Source organism: Vicugna pacos, chromosome 10 (genome assembly GCF_048564905.1).
Source record: "Vicugna pacos chromosome 10, VicPac4, whole genome shotgun sequence".
NCBI classification, from domain to species: domain Eukaryota; kingdom Metazoa; phylum Chordata; class Mammalia; order Artiodactyla; family Camelidae; genus Vicugna; species Vicugna pacos.
Genome location: NC_132996.1, coordinates 39,999,923 through 40,022,435, shown reverse-complemented (window position 1 = coordinate 40,022,435; position 22,513 = coordinate 39,999,923). Strand labels below are relative to the sequence as shown.

At 33.4% G+C, this 22,513-nt stretch overlaps 1 protein-coding gene across 7 annotated transcripts in view; it reads right to left on the bottom strand.

Moving 5' to 3' along the window:
* The window catches only part of LOC102530736 (L-lactate dehydrogenase C chain), an 80,509-nt gene extending 58,053 nt beyond the window's left edge, over nucleotides 1-22,456 (bottom strand). For 5 of the 7 annotated variants that reach the window (XR_012076613.1, XR_012076614.1, XM_072969650.1 and 2 more), the window contains exons 1-6: nucleotides 22,301-22,456; nucleotides 21,880-22,014; nucleotides 18,401-18,518; nucleotides 13,531-13,704; nucleotides 4,402-4,575; nucleotides 3,003-3,120 (exon numbers count right to left, since the gene is read on the bottom strand). Coding sequence is in view for 5 of the 7 variants with exons in the window: in XM_072969650.1 (XP_072825751.1) it covers nucleotides 3,003-3,120; nucleotides 4,402-4,575; nucleotides 13,531-13,704; nucleotides 18,401-18,518; nucleotides 21,880-22,005 (710 nt within the window). In the remaining 2 variants the exon portion in view is untranslated. Of the gene's footprint in view, nucleotides 1-835; nucleotides 1,366-3,002; nucleotides 3,121-4,401; nucleotides 4,576-13,530; nucleotides 13,705-18,400; nucleotides 18,519-21,879; nucleotides 22,018-22,300 lie in introns of those variants that run through there. The other 2 variants (XM_072969652.1, XM_072969649.1) reach the window with 2 other exon arrangements.
* Nucleotides 22,457-22,513: the final 57 nt, after the last annotated feature.

The window sequence follows — 22,513 nt, the reverse complement described above, 5'->3', positions numbered from 1 at the left end:
TGCAGAAATAGAAAAACTCACCCTAAAATTCATATGGAATCTCAAGAGACTCTGAAAAGCCAAAACAATCTTGAAAAAGAAGAACAAAGCTGAAGGACTCACACTTCTGATTTCAAAACTTACTACAAAAGCTACAGTAATCAAAACAGTGTAGTACTGGCATCAAGACAAACATATAGACCAGAGGGACAGAATAGAAAGCCCAGAAACAAACCTACATATTTCAATGGTCAATTGATTTTCAACAAATGTGCCAAGACCACACTCGTTGAAAACGACAGTTTTTTCAACAGATGGTGCTAGGGAAACGATATCCACATGCAAATGATTAAAGTTGTACCCTTACCTAATATCATTTACAAAAATTAACTCAAAATGAATCAAAGATCTGAATGCAAGACCTATGACTCTCTTACATGAAAACATAAGGCAAAAGCTTCATGACACTGCATTTGGCAATGATTTCTTGGATAGAATACCAATGGCAACAAAAGAAAAAAAAAGACAAATGGACTTCAAGAACAACTTTTAATTTTTTGTATGTCAAAAGACACTATGAAAAGAGTAAAAAAAAGAACCTACAGAATGGAAAATATTTGTAAATTATCTGAAAAAAGACTAATATACAGAATATAGAAAGAACTCTTAAAATTCAACAACAGTAAAACAAACAACCCAATTCAAAAATGTGCAAAATACTTGAATAGACATTTCTCTAAAGAAGATATACAGATGGCCTATAAGCACATAACAAACTGTTCATCACTAATCAAGGAAATGCAAATCAGAGCTACAATGAAACACTACCTCACATCCATTAGGATGGCTACTATCAAACAGAAAATAACAAGTATTGGTGACAATGTGGAGAAACTGGAGCCCCTGTACACTGTTGGTGGGAATGTAAAATGATATAGCCACTGTGGAAAATAGTATGGTGGTTCCTCAAAAAAGTAAAAATAGAATTACCATATGATGCAACAATTCCACTTATGGGTATATACCCAAAAGAACTGAAAGCAGGGTCTTGAAGAGATATTTGTACACCCATGTTCATAGCAGCAATATTCACAATAGCTAAAGCATGAAAGCAAACCAAGTGTCCATTGGCAGATGAATGGATAAGCAATATGTGGTGTGTGTGTGTATATACATTCACACACACACACACACACACTGGAATATTATTCAGCCTTTAAAAGTAAGGAAATTGACATATGCTATAACATGGATGAACCTTAAGGATATTATGCTAAGTGAAATAAGTCAGTCACAAAAAGACAAATACTGTATGATCCCACTTACATGAGATAATTGGAGTAGTCAAACCATAGAAGCAGAAAGCAGCATTGTGGTGGCGAGGGCCTCAGGAGAGAAGGTAAAGGGGAGGGATTGTTTCATGGATATAGAATTTCAGTTTTACAATATGAAAGGAGTTAGGAGATGGATGGTAGTGATGGTTACACAAGATTATTAATGGTTTTAATACCACTGAACTTAAAATCACTTATAATGATTAAGATCGTATATAATATGTTACGTATATTTTATCATAATAAAAAATCAGAAAAAATAAAATAAATACATAAATTATTTAAGATAAATGTGGAATAGTAACCATAACCTTAACAGAACAAGGTTATCAACATTGTATATTATGTAACACTTGACTTGTGCATTGCACCAGGACTAGAAGACCTGGCACAAGCATGCAGATCCTGAGGGCTATGGGACAAGAATGGTATTAAAACTTGTTGGTAAACAAATGCAGTGGCTTCCTATGCTGAGGTCTGCCCTCATCATTTACAACTAGGTATGCCTCACGTAGTGATAGGGCCTGGAAGCTATACCTGAGCATTTGCAACACCTCCTAAAGAAAATGCAATATTCCATACTGTGTTTTCTATCCAGTATCATTTGACTAAGCTAGATAAACTTTTTTTTTAGATAAAGTTAACTCTAGATTAAAACCTATTATATATACTGTGAATTTGAGTCTGAACTCCAGACCACTATCTGTAGCCATGTACTTATTTTATTTTTTTATAACTGTGGTAAAATTTGCCATTTAAACCATTTTAAGCATACAGTTCAATGACATTAAGTGCATAATGTACCACTATTACCACCATCCTTTCCAGAACTCTTTCATCTTCCCAAAATGAAACTCTATACCCATTAAAGTGGTCATGTGCTTCAATAATCAGAAAATAATATAATTTATTTTTAAACCAAATGTCATTTATAAAACTAACCCATAATCACCTTTTTGTTATATTGTGTGCCTTTCTAGTCTCTACCCTAATTCTTAAACATTTTTGTAAGGCTGTTATCATAAATATACATTCAGTAGACTTGTGGCTTTTGTAGATTTCATGTTCTAGTTCTGAATATCCAAAAGTGATTTCTAAGTTACTAATATGTATCTTGGCTAAAGCATGAAGGAGAATCATGCTGTTAAGGTGATGTATATGAAGTCAGGGTCTTCATTTATAAGTAAACCTAGTTAACTTCTGATCATCTGCATCAGTTTCATGTTTCTTTTCATCAAGTCTTCTGATGAACACTTAATAAGTTCAAGGTACCATTTTACATGTACTAAGTCATTTACCCTTCATAATAGCCCTCAAAGGTAGGCTCTATCACTACCCCATTTTTAATTATGAGAAAACTGACTTTTGATATTTTAAATAAACTCCCAATACCACACCACTAATAAATGGTGAAGTTAGGTTTGAAAAAACCTGGGCAACCTGGTTCCAAGGTCCATGCTCCTAATTACTACCCTATTTTGCCCTCAAACACTTATGAAGTGATAACTACATCTTTTCTATTGACAAATGCCCTCATAAGAAAGCTATGCATTATGTAAGTCTGAATTTGTATACTTTCAGAATGTTATTTATCTCACAAAAGCAAAGATAACTTACATACTTTTGTCTGTGAACTTTGTTCTTAAGATTGATTATTAAGGCATTAAGAAAATGAATGATTATTGTTACCTTCCAACAACTTGTTGATGGATATTTTTCCAGTGGTCCTTGTCAGAATCAGTTCCTAATTTAGGGTCTAGAGTCTTCAGAGCAACACCAGCAACATTTACTCCACTCCATAAGGGCACTAAAAAAACAAAATCTCAGAATAAACTCTCCTTGCCAGTACTGCATCAGTTGTTGAAGTTCAGTGGGTTTTTTTTTTATATAAAATTAGGTTACAATCTTACACCGTATATAAAAATAAGTTTCAAATGGACAAAAGAGGGAAATGTGTAACATAAAATTATAAAATATTAGAAAATACATAGTAGAATTTATTTGTAATTGTGTGACATTTTAGGAGACATTTTAAAGCAAGATACAAACATGGAATCCATAAAGAAAATAATCTGTAAGAAATGATAAAATATTACAAGCAAAGAGAGAAAAGAATAATAAATTAATACCATATTATTAAATCATACATGGTTTTTCAAAATAAAATCATGAAATATTAAATGGGAGAAATTAAAACATATCTGGGAAAATAATTTTCAGGATGAAGGGCTGAGTAAAGACAATAACACAAGCCAACAAGGTCAAATTAAGGCATTGGTCAAAGAAATATTTGTTTAAGTCAAATCAAATGTATTTATAATACTACAACCCTTGAAACATAAAGAAAAGAGAAGGGCTCGTTAAATATTTTGAATAAACGAATGATTGAATGAATGAACAAATGGAGCCTATTTTCAATAGGTTTATTGGCATTATGGGAAGAAGATTTACACATATATAACATAATTAGAGAACACTGTAAGTATAAAGTTCTAATCATGTAGTACAGATTAAATGTTTCAGTTAAAAGAAAATGGTTGGTGTGATCCAAGTAATAGTTTAAGTCACATATTAAACAATATTATTTCTATGAAAAGTCTGGAATAAACAAATCTACAGAGTGAGAAAGTAGACTAATGGTTGCCTGGAACTAGGGTCAGGGTGAGTGCAGGTGTGAGTTTTTTGGGGTGATAAAAATTTTCTAAAATTAGATTGTGGTGATGGTTGCACAACTCTATGAATATACTAAAACCCAGTGAATTATACACTTTAAATGGGTAAATTTTATGGGATGTGTATTATATCTTAAAAACTCTGTTTTAAAGATCACAATAAGTGAAAGTGCTTCAGAAAAGAGAAACACTCACTGACTTTCAAAATAGCTATACACATTATGCACTATTTTGTGAGAGGTAGCTAAATCAATGACACAAAAGACCGAAAGTAAAGGAATAGAAAAAGATACACCAGGAAAGTATCAATAAAATAAAAGTGTGCAGCTATATTAATATCAGAAAAAATAGAATTTTAAAGAAAATAAGCATTATTAAAGCTAAGAAGTGTGAATCCATAATGAGTTTATACTTACCACTAGAATCACCATGTTCTCCAATAATCCAACCATGGCAGCTTGTGGGATGTACACCCAACTTCTCTCCAATTAGGTAACGGAAACGCGCAGAGTCTAGATTACAACCACTTCCAATTACACGAGATACAGGTAAGCCACTTATCTTCCAGACAACGTATGTCAAAATATCCACTAGGAAGAAAAAGTTCTTGTTAGAAAAAAATTCATAGTAACTTCCTTTTACAATTTTCTTTTTTGAATAGATAGACCAATTGTCTTAGAATCAAAAAAAAAATTCAAAGTGAAGCAAATACAGAGTTCAAAGAGGAGCAAATCAACAAAGAAATATGGATAATCTGTCACATAGGTTTTTAAAAGGTTAAATTATTCACTATCAGAATTTTAAAGCAAAAAATTTTTTGAAATGTTGTATGTGCCTATCTGTATATTTAATAATCAGTGAATTATACCTCCTTAAGATTACCTGGATTTTTCTTCTCCATCACCACAGCCTTATCTAAGCTATCAGAATCTCCTACTTAGAATAAGGCCTAGAATATAGCAAAATTAGGGCTATATGGAGGTTTGCACATGCTCAGGAAAAGATCCTAAGCTTTAGCTCTGTCTAACCTTTAGGCTATGTTCAAGCAGGAAGTGAAGGCTAAGGCACAGTTATAAACTGCCTGGCTGAGTGTTGAAGGCATGCCCCAACATGCACACAGCAAAAGGCAACATGCCTTCCAGCAAATACTGGGAGATATCTTTTGGGTCCAAACATTCAAGGAAAGTTCTCTTCAATCATTAGCTGACTGCTAAACAAATGGAACAAAGACTTCTGTGTCTATCCACAGAAAGATTACAGACTTGTAAGTTATGAAACAAACAAACAACAACTACAACAAGCATCAACAAAAAACAAACCCTGAGAGGGAAGAATCTGATTTACATATTATTCCTATTATACTTTTTTAATGTCCAGGTTTCAATAAAAATTATGAGGCATGAGACAAAATAAGGAAATATGGATCAAAGGAAAAAAAGCAATCAACAGAAACTGTCCCTGAGGAAGCCCAGATATTGAACAACTAACCTATCTTCAAGTCCACTGAGTCTTTCTTCTGCCTTCTCAATCTGCTGTTGAGTCCCCATAGTTAACTTTCATTTCACTTAACTTTTTAACTTCAGAATTTCTATTCAGTTTTTTAAAAATAATTTCTATTTATTAATATTCCCTATTTGGTGAGCCATCAGTTGCATATTTTCTTTAGTTCTTTAGACACAGTTTGCTTTAGCTATTTAAACATAGTTAAAATAGTTGATTTAAAGTATTTGCCTGATAAATCTTTATTCAATTACTCTGGCTAGAACTTCTAGCATGATGTTGAATAGAAATGGTGAAAACAAGCATCACTGTCTCATTCTGGTCCTAGGGGAAGAACCATTCAGTCTTTCACCATTGAAAATGATGCTAGCTGTACGTTTTTCATAAATATCTTTTATGAGACTGACGAAATTTCCCCCTATTCACTGTTTACTAAAAGATTCTTTTTTAAAATCATAACTGGGTCAGGAATTTTGTTTAATGACTTTCGGTACCTATTAGCCTTTTTATCATTATATAATATTCTTCTTTGTCTCTAGCAATAATTTTTGTGTTAAAGTCTAATGTCTGTGATATTAGTACAGCCACTCCAGCTCTTTTGGTTCCTGTATATGTGGAATACCTTTTCCCATCCTTTTACTTTCACCTTACTGTGTCTTTAAATCTAAAGTTAGTCATTTATAAGTAGGCAAGAAAAAGAAATAAAAGACATCTAAACTGGATATGAAGAAGTAAAACCATCTCTATTTGCAGTTGACATAATCCTATATGTAGAAATCCTAAGCACACACTCACAAAAACCATTAGAGCTAATAAATGAATTCAGTAAAGTTGCAGGATTCAAAATCAACACTCAAAAATCAGTTGTATTTCTTGCACTAGCAATGAACAATCAAAAAAGGAAAATAAGAAAACAATTCAGTTTATGGTAGAATCAAAAATAATAAAACACTTGGGAATAAATTTAATGAAGGAAATGTGAGACTTGTACACTGAAAACTATAAAACATTGCTGAAAAAAATAAAGAAGACATAAATAAATGGAAACACATCCCTTGTTCACAGATTGGAAAAATTACTATTGTTAAGGTGGCAATACTCCCCCAAAGCAATTTACACTTTCTGCTCAGTCCCTATCAAAATTCCAATGGCCTCTTATGCAGAAATGAAAAAAAAAATCCTAAAATACATACGAAATCACAAGAGGCCCCAAAGAGTGAAAACAATCTTGAAAAAGAAGAGCAAAGCTGAAAGACTCATACTTCCTGACTTCAGAAATTACTACAGAGCTACAATATTCAAAACAGTATGATATTGGCATAAGGATGGACATATTAATAAATAGAATAGAATTGAGATTCCAGAAATAAACACAATTATAGCTAACTGATTTTAGCAAGGATACTAAGACAATTCATTGGGGTAAAAATAATCCCTTCAACAAATGTTGGGACAACTGGATCCATATGGAAAATAATGAAGCATGATCCTTATGTCACATCATGTACAAAGTTAATTCAAAATGTGTCAAAGACCAAAATAAGAGCTATAAATATAGGGTACATCTTCATGTACCCTTTGATTTGGCAATCATTTATTAGGTATGACACCAAAAGGAAAAATAATTAAATTGGACTTCATCAAAGTTAAACATTTTTGTGCATCAAAGTACATTACAAAGAGAGTGCAAAGACAACCCACAGAATGGGAGAATATATTTGTAAATCATATAGCTGATGATTCTTGTATCCAGAATATATAAAGAATCCTTAGTAATAAACAACCAAATGACAACCAAAGCAATTTTAAAATGAGCAAAGAACTTGAACAGATGTTACCCCAAAGAAGATATACAAACAGCCAACAAGCACTGAAAAGATGCTCGATGTCATTAGGCACTAGGAAAATGCAAATCAAAACCACAATGAGATAAATCCACTAGGATAGCTAAAATAAAAAATAGAGAAAAACAAGTGTTGGTGGGGTTATGGAGAACTGGAACATTCATATATTGCTGGTGGGAATGTGAAATAGTACAGCCACTATGGAAAACAGTTTGGCTGCTACTCACTAATTAAACATAGAATTATCAAATGACCCAATATTTCCTCTCCTAGGTATGTACCCCAAAGAGTTGAAAACAGGTGTTCAAACAAAAGTTAGTACATGAATAGTAGCACTGTTCACAATAGCTAAAAGGTAGAAACAACTCAAATCTCCATCAACTGATGAATGGATAAATAAAATGATATATCTATACAGTGGAATATTATCCAGTATAAAAAGAAATAAAGTACTGATGTGTGCTGAAACACAGATGAACCCTAAAAACATTAATTTGTGAAAAAAGCTAGAGCTGAAAGGACAAATATTGTATGATCCCACTTATATTAAATATCCAGAATAGGCAAATTCATAGACACAGAAAACAAACAGTAGTTTCTAGGGAATGGAAAGGGGAAAATGGGAAGTGACTGTTTAACAGGTGCAGGGTTTCTATTTTAGGTGTTGTAAAAGTCTGGGCACTAGACTCTTATAGCAGTTGCACAAAATAAAATGTACTTAATGCCACTGAATAATATACTTTAAAATGTTTTAAATGGTAAATTTATGTAATGTATATTTCACCTTAATAAAAAATAGACTTTAACGCAAAAATTATTATTAGAGACAAAGAAAGATATCATGATAATAGGGTCAATAGATGCAGGGGGGGAAAAGCATTTGACAAAATTCAACATCCATTCATAATTTAAAAAAAAAACAAAACTCTTTGCAACTATGAAGAGAAGGAAATTTCATGAAAAACCCACATTAAATATCATACTCAATGATAAAAGACTGAATGAAGTCCCCATAAGATAAGGAACTAGGTAAGTATATTCACTCTCAACACTTGTTGTGCAACAGTGTCATGGACACATATCACTAATACCAGAGGGTACAGATACAAACAGTATTTTTTGAAGAAATCTTAGAAGCAGAAAAGTAGGGAACCATACTCTGTACATTGAATTCTCATTTTTCCAGAGTATAGGTTAGCCACAGATTTTCTGTACACAAAATGGCCAAGGGAAGAGGAGCCTCCCATGGTGGGCAAGCTGGATGTTCTCTTGAAACTCTTCTAAGAGCAAGAGTGAGCCCCACCACCACATTATGTTACATATCTATATGTTAGCTTTGGAGCTTTCTTTGATAAAAGAAATTTATCAAGGGGTAGCTGGGTCAAGGAACAATGGTAAGAAGTAAGTATTTCCAGGGCCAAGGGCTATAAACCAAAGGCCCTGAAAAGAATCTTGCATGCTAGAAATGCTGACATCAGCTTAAGACCTTGCTGTCTTTCCACAGGCTGGCTCAGTTCAGCTAATCCAGCTCTTTGTAAGTTGTTATCAGCATAAAATAGATGGTTCTATCTATTAGATGATTTATGTATGCCTTTTGGTAACTACAAAGTGAAAACCTACAGTACATACACAAAAAGATAAAGAGAAGGTAATCAAAGCATATCACTAAAGAAAGTCAATCAATTCACAAAGGAAGGCAGCAAGAGAGGAAGAAAGGAACAAGTGAACTATAAAATGGCCAGAAAACAATTAATAAGATAGCATTAGTAAGTCCTTACCTATAGTAAATAATTATCAATAATTACTCTAAATGTAAATGGATTGAATTCTTCAGTCAAAAGGCAAAGAGTGTCTGGATGGATTAAAGAAACACAATCTAGCAATATCCCGCTTACAGGAGACCCACTTCAGCTTTATGGACACACATAAACTCAAAGTGAAGGGATAAAAAAAGATATCCCCTGCAAGTGGAAACCAAAAGAGAACAGGTGTAGCTATACTTATATCAGACAAAATAGACTTTAAGCCAAAAACTGCAAAACACAAAGAAGATCATTATATAATGATAAAGGATCAATTCATCAAGAAGATAGTTACTGTGAATATATACGCTCCAAACATCAGAGCACCTAAATATACAAATATTAACAGACCTAAAGGAGAAACAGACAATACAATAATAGTAAGGGACTTCAATACTGCCACTTTCAACAGCTGATAGATCATCCAACAGAAAATCAGTAAGGAAATGTTGGACTTGAAATATACTTTAGGATAAATGGATCTAACAGACATATACAGATCATTATATTCAACAGCAGCAGAATATACATTCTTCTCAAGTGTACACAGAACATTCTGCAGGATAGATAATATGACAGGTCACAAAACAAGTGAGCAAATTCTAAAAGATTAAAATCATACCAAGTATCTTTTCCAAACACAATGTTATAAAACTAGAAATTAATAGGAGAAAAACTGGAAAATTCACAAATATTAAACAATAAAAAATTAAACAACACACTCCTGAACAATCAAAGAGGCAAAGAAGAAATCAAAAGGAAAATACCTTGAGACAAATGAAAATGAAAACACACCATACCAAAACTTACACAATGAAGCAAAAGCAATTCTTAGAGGGAAGTTTATATAGCATTAAATGCCTACATTAAGAAAAAAGAAAGACCTCAAATAAACAGCCTCAAGGAGCCAGTACCAGAAGAGCAAACTAAGTTCAAAGTTAGTGAAAGGAAGGAAATAACAAAGATCAGAGTGGAAATGAATTAAACAGAGATTAAAAAGACAAAAATAAAAGAACAATGAAACTAAGAGCTGGTTTTCTGGAAAGACAAAATTGATACACTTTAAACTAGACTGAAAAAAAGAAAGAAGACTCAAACAAATGAAATCAGAAATGAAAGAGGAGACCTTACAACTGATACCACACAAATACAAAGGATCTTAAGAGACCACTATGGACAATTATATGCCAACAAATTGGATAACTTAGGGGAAATGAATAAATTCCTAGAAACATAAACCAACACTAAATAATGAAGAAACAGAATAAATAAATGAATAGACTGATAACGAGTAAGGAGATTGAATCAGTAACCAAAAATCTCCCAATAAAGAAAAGTCTAGGACCAGTTGGCTTCCCTGGTGAATTCTACCAAACATTTAAAGAAGAATTAATGCCAATTCTTTTCAAACTCTTCCCAAGAAATTATGAGTAGGAAACACTCCCAAACTCATTTTATGGGGCCAGCATTACTTTAATACCAAAACCAGATAAGATTGCTACAGAAAAACCACCGGCCAACTTCCCTGATGAATACAGATACAGAAATTCTCAGCAAAATATTAGCAAGCCAAATTTAACAATATATTAAAAGGATCATAAACCATGATCAAGTGGGATTTATCCCTGCAATTGCAAGGGTGGTTTAACATATGCAAATCAATAAATTAACAGGATAAAAATTAAAACTATTACCATCACAATAGATGCAAAAAAAGCAATCACCAAAATTCAGTATCTTTCCATGTCAATATCATATCAACAAACCAGGTAGAGAAGAAACATAATAAAAGCCATATATAACAAGACCACAATTAACATACTCAAAGGTGAAAACCTGAAAGCTGTTTCTTTAAGATCAGGAACAAGACAAGTGAGCCCACTCTCAACACTCTATTCAACATAGTACTGGAAAGTTCTAGCCAGAGTAGTAAGACAGGAAAAAGAATTAAAAGGTATCCAAATTAGAACGAAAGAAATAAAACTGTCCTTGTTTATAGATGATATGACTTTATTTATAGAAAATCTTAAAGACCAAACCAAAACCTACTAATCAATGAATTTAGTAAAGTTGCAAAATACAAAATACAGAAATCAGTTGTGTTTCTATACACTAACAACAAAGTGCCTGAAAAACAAAGAAAACAATCCTATTCACAATAGTATCAAAAACAATAAAATACTTAGGAATAAATTTAACCAAACAGATAAAATATCTGCACACTGAAAACTGTAAGACTTTCATGCAAAAAATTGAAGAAAACACAAAAAAATGAAAAAACATTCCATGTTCATGGATTGGAAGAATTAACATTGTCAACATGTTCATATTACCCAAAATCTTCTACAGATTCAATGCAATTTAAAATACCAATGGCATTTTTCACAGGAAAAAAAATAATCCTAAAATTCTTATGGAACCAGAAGACCCCCAAATAGCCAAAGGAATCCTGAGAAAGAAGAAAAAAGGGTAGAGGCATCACGTTTCCTAATTTCAAACTATATTCAAAGCTATGTAATCAAGAAAGTATAGTACTGGCATAAAAACAGACATATAGACCAATGCAACAGAATCAAGACCCCAGAAATAAGCCCTTGCATATATGGTGAACAGGTATTTGACAAGGGAGCCAAGAATACTCAGAGCGTAAAAGACGGTCTTTTCAACAAATGGTGTTGGGAAACTGGATAATCACATGCAGAGGAATGAAACTGAACCCCTATCTGACACTGCTCACAAAAATTAACTCAAAATGTTGATTAAAGCCTTAAACAGAAACCTGAAACTGTAAAAACTCCCAGAAGAAAACATAGGGAAAAAGCTCCTTGATATTGGTCTTAGCAACAATTTTTTTTGATATGACATCAAAAGCACAAGCAACAAAAGCAAAATAAGTAAGTGGAACTACATCAAACTAAAAACATTTCTCACAGAAAAAGGAAACAGTCAAGAAAATGAAAAGGCAACCTATAGAATGGGAGGAAATATTTGAAAACTATATATCTTATAACGGGTTAATAATATCCAAAACATTAAGGAACTCATACAACTCAACAGCAAAAAAAAAAAAAAAAAATCAAATTTAAAAATGGGCAGAGGAACCAAATAAACATTTTTCCAAAGAAGACAAACAAATGGTCAACAGGTGCAAAAAAACATGTTCAACATAATTAATTATCTGGGAAATGCAAATGAAAACCACAATGAGATATCACCTGACACCTGTTAGAGTGGCTATCACTAACAGGACACATTGGTGAGGATGTGTAGAAAAGGGAACTCTTGTGTACTGCTGGTGGAAATGTAAATTGGTACAGCCATTATGGAAAACCGTATGGAGACTCCTCAAAAAATTTAAAAATAGAACTACCATATAATCCAGCAATTCTACTTCTGGGTATATATCTGAAGGAAATGAAATCAGTATCTCAAAGAGATATTTGCACTCCCATATTCATTTCAGCATTATTCACAACAGCCAAGATACAGAAACAACCCAAATGTCCACCTACAGATGAATGGATAAAGAAGATGAGGTATATACACATACAATGGAATATTCAGCTACAAGAAAGTAGGAAATTCTGCAATTCGTGACATGGACGGAACTTAAAGATATTATGCTAAGTAAAATAAATCTGACAGAGAAAAACAAATACTGTATGATGTCACTTATATATGGAATCTAAAAAAGCTGAATTCAGAGTGAGAGTACAATGCTGGCTCCCAGGAGCTGGGGGAGGGGAGAAATGGGGAGATATTGGTCAAAGGATACAAATCTCCAGATATAAACTGAGTAAATTCTCAGAATGTAATGTACAGCATGTTGACACAGTTAACAATGCAGTATTATATACTTGAAAGTTGCTAAGAGAGTAAATCTTAAATGTTCTCACCACAAGAAAAGAAGTGGTAGGAGGAGGATATAGCTTTGTGGCAGAGTGCATGCTTAGCATGCATGAGGTCCTGGGTTCAATCCCCAGTACCTCCATTAAAATAAACAAACAAACAAATAAATAAATAAACAAACCTAATTACCCCCCACATTTTTTTAATCTAACAAAAAAGGTTAAAAGAAATGGTAATTATGTGACATGATGAATATGTTAACTAACTCTACTGAATTGTAGTTGTACGAGATAACACTACTGTGGTAATCATTTTGTAATATTTATCAAATCATCACATTGTACACCTTAAACTTACATATTATATTGTCAATTAAATCTCAATAAAGCTGGAAAAAAACCCCAAAGTATTGTGTACTTTGGATGGGTGCAGTTTATTGTACATAAATGTTCCCTCAAGGACACTGTTTTAAAAAGAAAAGGGATGGTATGGTATGATATAGTATGGAAAGATCATCCTTATGCAGTTAAAGAGAGTAGAAAAGACTCACCTGGATTTGAAACAACAAGCATCTTACAGTCAGGACTATGTTCGACTATGGTAGGAATGATTGATTTCATGATGTTCACATTACGTTGGACCAGGGCAAGGCGACTTTCTCCCTCCTGCTGTCGTGCACCTGCTGTGACAATAACTAATTTGGAATTTGCAGACACACTGTAATCTAAAGAAGGAAATAAAAGAAAATGTTTGAATCAAGACTGCCATAATTACTGAGCCTCACTTCTTTAAAAGTCTATTGTATGACTGGTATCATCTACTTTCATATCTGGCATTTGCAAATGAACAGATTTTCCATGCAGTAATGTTATCTTGTTTAACCTGAAGGAAATCTTCTCACTATGACTTAAATCTATTAAATCCAATGACAATGTGTTATAATGCTCACTATTCCATACTGGATTTTTTAAAAAGTATTATATGACTTAGAAGTTATTTTCTATATTGATGTCAAAAATTAAACTAGCTAAAATTGCCTCTAAACTCTATCTCCATCTTTCAAAAACTTATATTTTTACTCTTTCAAAAAGGAAATTTGCTTCATTTTAAAGATACTTGTTGCATCTCTATTTATGGTTATTCTTATATCTTTCTAATCCAATCTATAAACCATAAATGTTTTAATGTTTTTCCTGCCCCAGTAAAGATTTCAATTAGAAAAACAAACTTAGAAAGATGGCATTTCTTAGGCTGGCAAGTTTCATATTAATCTGAGATTATCTCTCCCTTCTATCACATGAAAGATCTGTAGGAGGCAGTTCTATTCTCTCTCTGCATACATAATCGACTCACTCTCGCTCAAAGACCTTGCTGGACATTCATCTTCCACAGAATGGTCTTATCTAACCCCAGAAATCCAAAGCAATTTCTCAACCTCTATGTCTCATTCTTTCCCCAGCTGCTTTCTCTCCCTCCTCTCCACTAGAATTTTAGAAGATAAACTAGCAAAAATGCCCTTGCAACTTCTCCAGAGTCATCTCTCCATTGCTCAGATCAATTATTTGAAATATCATATTCACAAATTCAATTAAAGTATATACCAGAGCAAAATACCAAATATTTTCATCGTCTGCCTACAAGTTATCTTACTAGCTTTGTGTCTTATTTTTATTTCAGATTATCCAGGTGTCCTGATTCTGTTAATCCCATCATCTCCTTACCTGTTATTTTCCTTTCTAAATATAACTCAGTCTTCCCAAAGACAGTAAACCATAGTGGTCTGGAACAAAGCCTTCTTCAAATACCAGGTCCTCTGCCAGGCATCCCCTAATTATGTAATTCATAAATAGTACTCTTACTTCACTGAATTTTTAAAGTACTTACTGCCTATAATTCTCAAATAGTCCTTACATATAGTGCCTTATGTTATCTTCCCATGGTTATATTGTACTTATACCCCTAACTTGATCATTAGATCCATAATAAGATTCTGATCTCATATTTCTCCCTTTCTTCCACAAATATCTTAGCACTACCTATGTTCCAGGCACCTGAGTGCTATGTTTTCACATTTCATGTGGGCTCATATGGTACATATGAGTCAAAAACATCTGTGGATAATCAATGACATCCATTGCTCTACCTCATTATAGCTCACTAAATGTATTTTCAAAATGAAATATATTGTGAAATATATTATTAATACAGAAGCATGTATAAGAAATATATACTCAGTTTTAAAAATATTAAAGTTAACAACTTTGTAAAAATCACACAAATTAATAGAACATCATCAATATCTTGGAAGCCCCTGTGTGCCCCCAATAGGCTGCATCCACATCTTTCATTCTCAGAGGTTACTAACCATTCTTCTCAATGGTAAAAATTACAATCTTATCTTAAAAGTTTTACTACTTATGCATATTTAAACAACATATTAAGTTTTATCTGTTTTTGAATCATAAGGTATATATTACGTTAGCTAAATAGTATGTATCTGATATTCACCCACGTTTATGTGTGTCCCTGTAGTTCATTCACTGTCATTGTGATTTAATACTACACAGGATAATTTATCAACTCAGTATTGCTATACATTGAATTGTTTCCAAATCATAACACTATACATTTTTGTACATGTATCTTAGTGCACATGTACACAAGTTTCTCTTGGGAATATGCCTAGGAGTGCAATTTCTAGGTTTGGGATATATTCAACTTCATCAGGTAATGACAAACCTAAATAAAGTAGTAGTTTTACTATAATACACTCCTACATGTCATGTATGAGAAAATCTACTGTTCCACATTCTGGAAAACATTTAGTATGATCACACTTTTGCCAACCTAATGGTGTATAATGGTATATTGATAGGCTTTTTAATTTTCTTTTCCTTGGTTAGTAATGAGATTGTCTTTTCATATAGTTACAGGCCATTTGAGTTTCTTCTTTTGTGAAATGTTCAAGTCTTTCCCCATTTTTCTACTAGCCTATGTATATTTATCTTATTTATTATACAAGTACTTTTATTCTGAACACTATTCCTTTGTCAGCTGTTTTTGTTGCAAATATTTTCTCTCAGTTTATGACTTGTCTCTTTACTCAATATCTTTTCATGAACACAAACACTAACGTTTATATTCTTTCCTTTTTTGTTCATGCTTTTGCTGTCCTTGTGTTTAAATCTTCCCTATCCTGAGGTCACAAAGATGCTCTATATTATCTTCTAAACAGAAGTTTTGAAGTTTTGCCTTTCACTTTTTGTCTTTAACCAATTCTGAATTAATTTTTGTGTGTGTTATCAGGCACAGGTTCAATTTTATTTCCTTCCATAAAAATAACCATTGCTGTAAGAAAAAAAAATTTAGGTCTGCAAATTTCCCATTGAGCTACAATATGATCAGTGTTACACAACGATTTTTTGTCTCTGCATTTAATTAGCATAGCTTTGTAGTAAGTCTTGATATCTGGTAAAGCAAGTTCTCACCACCTTGTTCTTTCTCAAGAGTATTGTTGACTGCTCAGCCCAGGCTGTTGCCATAGTGAAGCTGAGAAAGAGGTCAAGCAGAAGTTGCAGCAGCTCCTCAAAGGGGGCTTCTCTGCCATCCACTATTCCTCTTAAGATTTATCTGGGATTTAAGAGGAGTGTACATCCTGTAATACGTGAATAAACTGTTTTGAACCTACTTTGTGGACAAAGGACTATTTGCTCATCTAGATTTGAAAGCAATCAATGGACAGGAAGGAAATGGAAGGTGTGCACTCTGGTTGGGATGAGAGATGGACCATCATTCAGACATTCACCAATTGGATGGCTCAGGGTTCTCACTACACAGTTCCATTTGTGGCAGAGTGGAACCCCTACTGACTTATATATGATAGACTGTATCAAAACAAGTGTTTTTAACAATGTTTACAAAAAGCATCTAATCTATTCTCAACCTTTGAACTTCTGAATGAATTTTAGAATTAGTTCAACATGAACAACAATAACAAAACCTGTTGGGTTTTTTACTGTGATTGCATATAATCTATAATCAATATGGGAAGAATGGATGTTTTATGATATTGAGACTTCTATGAATAATGCATATCTCTTCATTTATTTAATGTCTTTCAGTGAGGTTGTATTAATTTCTGTATGAAAGCTTTTATACATGTCTTGTTAGATTTATTCCTAGGTACCTCCCATTTTTTATAACATAAATAATAGCTTTAACATTTTTACCTGCTTTTGCATAATTTTTTATTAATAATTTTGTGTCTGATATCTTTGGTAAACTCTTAGTCCTATATGTTGTCCCTCTTCTTATATTTGTTTTTATCTTATTTTTGATTCACTGGGTATGTTTTCATAATTTTACTTCTTCCCCTTTACTAATTTAGAGGTTACACACTGTTTTCATTTTTTTAAATGTTGTCACAGAAGTTGCAATGTGCATATTTAACTCACTAAAGCCCAAAGTTAATCATCACCTTTCCCACTTCCCCAGTGATTGGGGAACTTGGAACACTATCTCATTCACCACTACCACTCCTCACCTCCAGATTTATATACTATGTTTAAAATTTTTTAACCCCATAAGACATTACAGTCTTATACAATTGGTGTTTATTTAGATTTGTCCTTCTTTTCACTATCTCCTGTGCTCTTCATTTTTTTTCTTGCATCTCAGACTTTATATCTGAGATCCCTTTTCTTTTGCCTTTAAGTATATAGCTTTGCATTTACATGTTTTAGGTCAATATAAAATGTTTATAATGGTTCTAACAGGTATTTTTAAATTAACCACTTTCAGTTCCACTCTTGTTAGATAAGAGAGCTTCTAGTAGAAACTACATCTGTTGAATCACATTACCAAAAAGCACACTATATACTTTAGCATATGATAAAACAATTATTTTTCCTAATTCTCTAATGCTTCTGTTGGCCAGCACATGATGCTAATGCTACTGTGGTTAAGCTCTCCACTTACTCTTCTATAGCCTCAAAATATACCCTGAACCTAGTCCTCTATAAACACATATCAAAAAAAAAAGGTAAAGAATATAGATAAATGTATCAATAATATTAGAAAAACTATGCAAGACTGCATATCCTTCAGAAAATATGTAAGAAAGACTGAAAGACAAGTTTAAAAGCATTTATATGTCAGTTACGTAAAAAAAAGAATAGAAAAAACGAAAGAAATACATAAAATCATTAACAGAAGAGATTTTAAATTTCTTTACACTTTTTTGTATTTATCAAATTTTATCCAATTAAAATAGAATGTTCTTTTTTTTAAATTAACCTTCTAAACTGCATGTCCTAATTACAGTGGTGCTATTTTTAATTTTATATTTATTGACATCAGTTTAGTAAAATTCATTACTTTTTCTAAAGTTCTGAAAATAACTTTATAAAACTAAAATTAACCTTTTCCAGAGACAATCTTCGAAGTATGAAAGAAAAGACTGCCATGCTGAAGATCCATCGTTTCTCCCTTCAGTTTGTCCACTGCGATATCAACAAGGGCGAGCTCATCAGCCAAATCCTAAAATACATGAAAGTTCTGAATAAAATGTTCTGGAAAATGTTCGCATTTCAACTTTAGGAGAAAGCGAAAAAAATTGTGTGGTTATTTTATAATCAAAGGAGTGTTACATTTTTACTAGAAAAATGATATAAAAATAATAGTTTTTTAAATGTGCCTAGAGAGACTAGAAGTTAAACAACAGAATGTAGCAAAAGGTATTGTTTTGCCTTCATGTAATTGTCAAAGTTTTTAGAATTGGGTTTTTTCCCACTTCAGATAACAGTTTAAAATGAATGAAAAGTTACAGAATCCTTTCAAAATATTTTATTATATTTAACCCTTATGACTAATTTCTGAATTGGTTCAAGTTGTTTTTCTTTTTTTAATTGATGTATAGTTGATTTACAATGCTGTGTTAGTTTCTGGTGTATAGCATAGTGATTCAAGTTATTTTTTGGTATGAATCCTTACGGTCAAAATAGAAAGGCAGCCACCTATGGGAAACCATTCTATGTAGTTCAGTAAATTACAGTTAACCCAGCCCTTCAACCAAAGGTTAGATAAGCATGTAACCAGACCCAATCAATTGTTCCATCCTTCCTTCTGGCCACAGCAATTAGTTCACAAACAAGGATATGGCCCAGGCATTACAAATGAGCACAATGTCTGTGATGTTAGCAAATGGAAGATGGGAAATTAAGAGAAAAAAAAATCTAAGGGAAACTGTTACGGCCACTTTGCTTGGTACAGGACAACGAAGTAGGCTGTACTGCAACCCACTCCTAAAGACTTTACCACTCCTAAAGACTTTACATGTCCTTATAAAACCTTTAAAGTCCACTTTTCAATGACATATGCAGGTATCATGGTACTCATTACAGCCCATATGCCCCTTCAAGTCTATGGACTATATGATTATGCATGTTTTAATATCCTTCATCACTTTCCACTTATCCCATAATTTATATCAATGTGATTTGAAGACAACATCCTGAACTACTCTGCCTGCTTAACTTGGGCACTTAACAGAGTAAAATGATTCTAGTAGAAAATAACTGGGTTCTAACAATTGACCTTCTCTTACAATTCAAGTTCTGAAATTTCATGATAATATTTTTTGGAGCAGGCTTTTTTTGATTCATTGTGCCGAGCACTCAGTGAATTCTTTACGTCTGCAAACTCATGTCATTTTATCTCCTGAATAATTTTCTTCCGCCTCTTATTTCTTACTGAAATGTCAATCAGCTACTGGACCTTCTGATTAATCCTCTAATTTCACCTCTTTTCTATACTCCATCTTTGTCCAACAGTTGGCTACACAGCAGCCCAAGAGGAGTAAAAGGGCTCTCGCCTCTGTTGAACATGTAGACTTTCAATGAATCCTACTGCTTTCAATAAGATGTTTGTCCTCTATTGTCCTTGATTATCTTGAGTGCAGAGCCTGTCTAATTTAAACTCCCTTTGCCTGCTGGGATGTGAGAGGTGGTTGCCTGGTTGATGAAGGTACAGAAAGAAGGTGCAGAAGAAAATCTGGTGGGTTTCCTTCTCATCATATAAACTTTCAACCAATCTTGTTTTTAGTCCTATCCCTTACCTCCATCTTGTGAGGTAACTGATACTGTCAATTTCTGAACCTTTCTGGGGTTCTGGAACTTAACTGGCTTTGTTTCATCCTGTCATCTCCCTCTGCAGGTTTCCAAAAACTTTCTAAATGATGTAGTAAAGCTTTTAAGAGTACAGGTTCTGTGTCCAGACTGCCAAGTTTTGAATTCTGGCCCTTTCACCTACTAGGCATGTGACCATGAGCAAGTTATATAATATCTGTGCTTCAGTATTTTCATATATAAATGGAGACGGTAACAATACTTTACTCCTAAAGTTGTAACAGAGATTAAATAATATCTTTAAAACATTAGAGAAGTAAAAAACTTATACATTGAAAATTATAAAACATTGCTGAAACAAATTAAAGGAGACATAAATAAATAGAAAGACATCCCATGTTCATGAATTGGAAAATTTAATATTGTTAAAATGTCAATACTACTCAAAGAGATCTACAGATTTAATGCAACCCCTACCAAAATCCCAATGGCATTTTTTAAAGACATAGAGTAGTCCATTCTAAAATTCATATGGAATCTTAAGAGACTCTGAATAGCCAAAACAATTTTGAAAAAGAACAAAGTTGGAGGTCTCAAACATCCCAATTTCAACACATATTACAAAGCTAGTAATCAAAACAGTGTGATACTGACATGAAGAGACATACAGACCAATGGAATAGAATAGATAGCCCAGGGGAAAAAACTCTCACATATATGGTCAATTATTTTTCGACAAGAGTTCCAAGACCATTCAAAAGGGAAAGGACAGTATTTTCAAAAAATGGTATTGGGAAAACTGGATATTTCCACGCAAAAGAATGTGGTTAGACTGTTTACCTTATACCACAGACAAAATTAACTCCAAATTGATCAAAGGTCTAAAGGTAAGACCTAAAACTGTGAAACTTTTAGAAGAAAAAATAGAGGAGAAGCTTCATGACATTGGATTTGGCAATGATTTTTTGGCTAAGACACCAAAAGCAACAAAAGTAAAAATAAAGTGGTAGAGTGCATGCTGAGCATGCACAAGGTCCTGGGTTCCATCCCCAGTACCTCCATTAAATAAATAAACCTAATTACCTCCCACACACACAAAAAATTAAAATTGGTAAACTGAACAACATTAAAAATTTAAACTTCTGTACATCAAAGGACACAATCAACAGAGTGAAAAGAAAACCCATGGAATGGGTGAAAATATCAGGAAATAGTTTATCTGATAAGCAGTTATATTTAGAATATAAAAAGAACTCCTACAACTCAACCACAACAAATAACCCAATTTGAAAATTGGCAAAAGATATGAATAGACATTTCTCCAGAGAAGATAAACAAATGGCTAACAAGCACGCAAAAGATGTTTTGGAAACACAAAGGAAGATTAAAGAACTTCTATTGTTATTTTATCAAATGCGGTCTTTTTTGCTTTATAGTGAACACGTAATACTTACGTAACAAAAATTTTTAAGGTATAAGCCATAGGGAAATACGATGTTCACCTATTACTGTTCAAGGAAGGCAAAGTGCTGGATCATTTCAACAGGAAATGTTATAATGTTAACCAAATAATACAATCAATGTGTCTCCTATAAATAAATTTAAATAGTCTGGCAATGCCTGACACATGGTAAACTCCAAATAAATGTTTCTTAAATTGGGTAAAATCAGATGATACTTACATGCTACTAAGGGATTAACCCTGCACTCATCAACATCCACAAGACTTAGAAGTCCTTACTCATTTTCAGCCACAGTATAGGCTTATTACTTACCTTCAATAAGATACAAATAGCACAAGCCATGCCTACAGCACCTGATCCAACAATGGTGATCTTACTCTGGGAAACTTCATCTTCCTCAATTAGATTCTCAATAAGCTGCTCCTTGACAGTTGACATTTTGAGAACCTGATAAGGATAATGCAATTTCAGTGGAATCGAACTTCCTGAATGAATCACTCTCATAGTTAGGGATGTACATTTGATGTACACACTGAACATCTAAGGAACTACCTCCAGTTTGCAGAATGTTGGGGCCAGGGGTAGAGGGAAGCCAAAGGAAAAAATGCCTCGTCCAGGGGCGTGGAGAGGTAGCGCACGGAACATCCTGTCAGTATTAGGGATTGGGGCACCAAGTTTTTTCCACTTCTCCCAGCCCCCAACCACCGTTTATACTCCAGTCCCAGTCACTCACAAATGCTCAGCGTGGCGCAGCTCAGTACAGACGGCCTGAAAGCGCAATGTACTGCCTTTCAGTTGCTCTTTGAAGTTACACCAGAGAAAAAAACACCAACGTCAGTTAAAGTGCGAAGCCAGGAGACCGTTACTCTCCGAACCGTTGAGCAAGCACGCTCCCACGCGCCGCTCTCGTTCGTCAGCACGCAAACCCCGCCCCACGGCCGGCCCA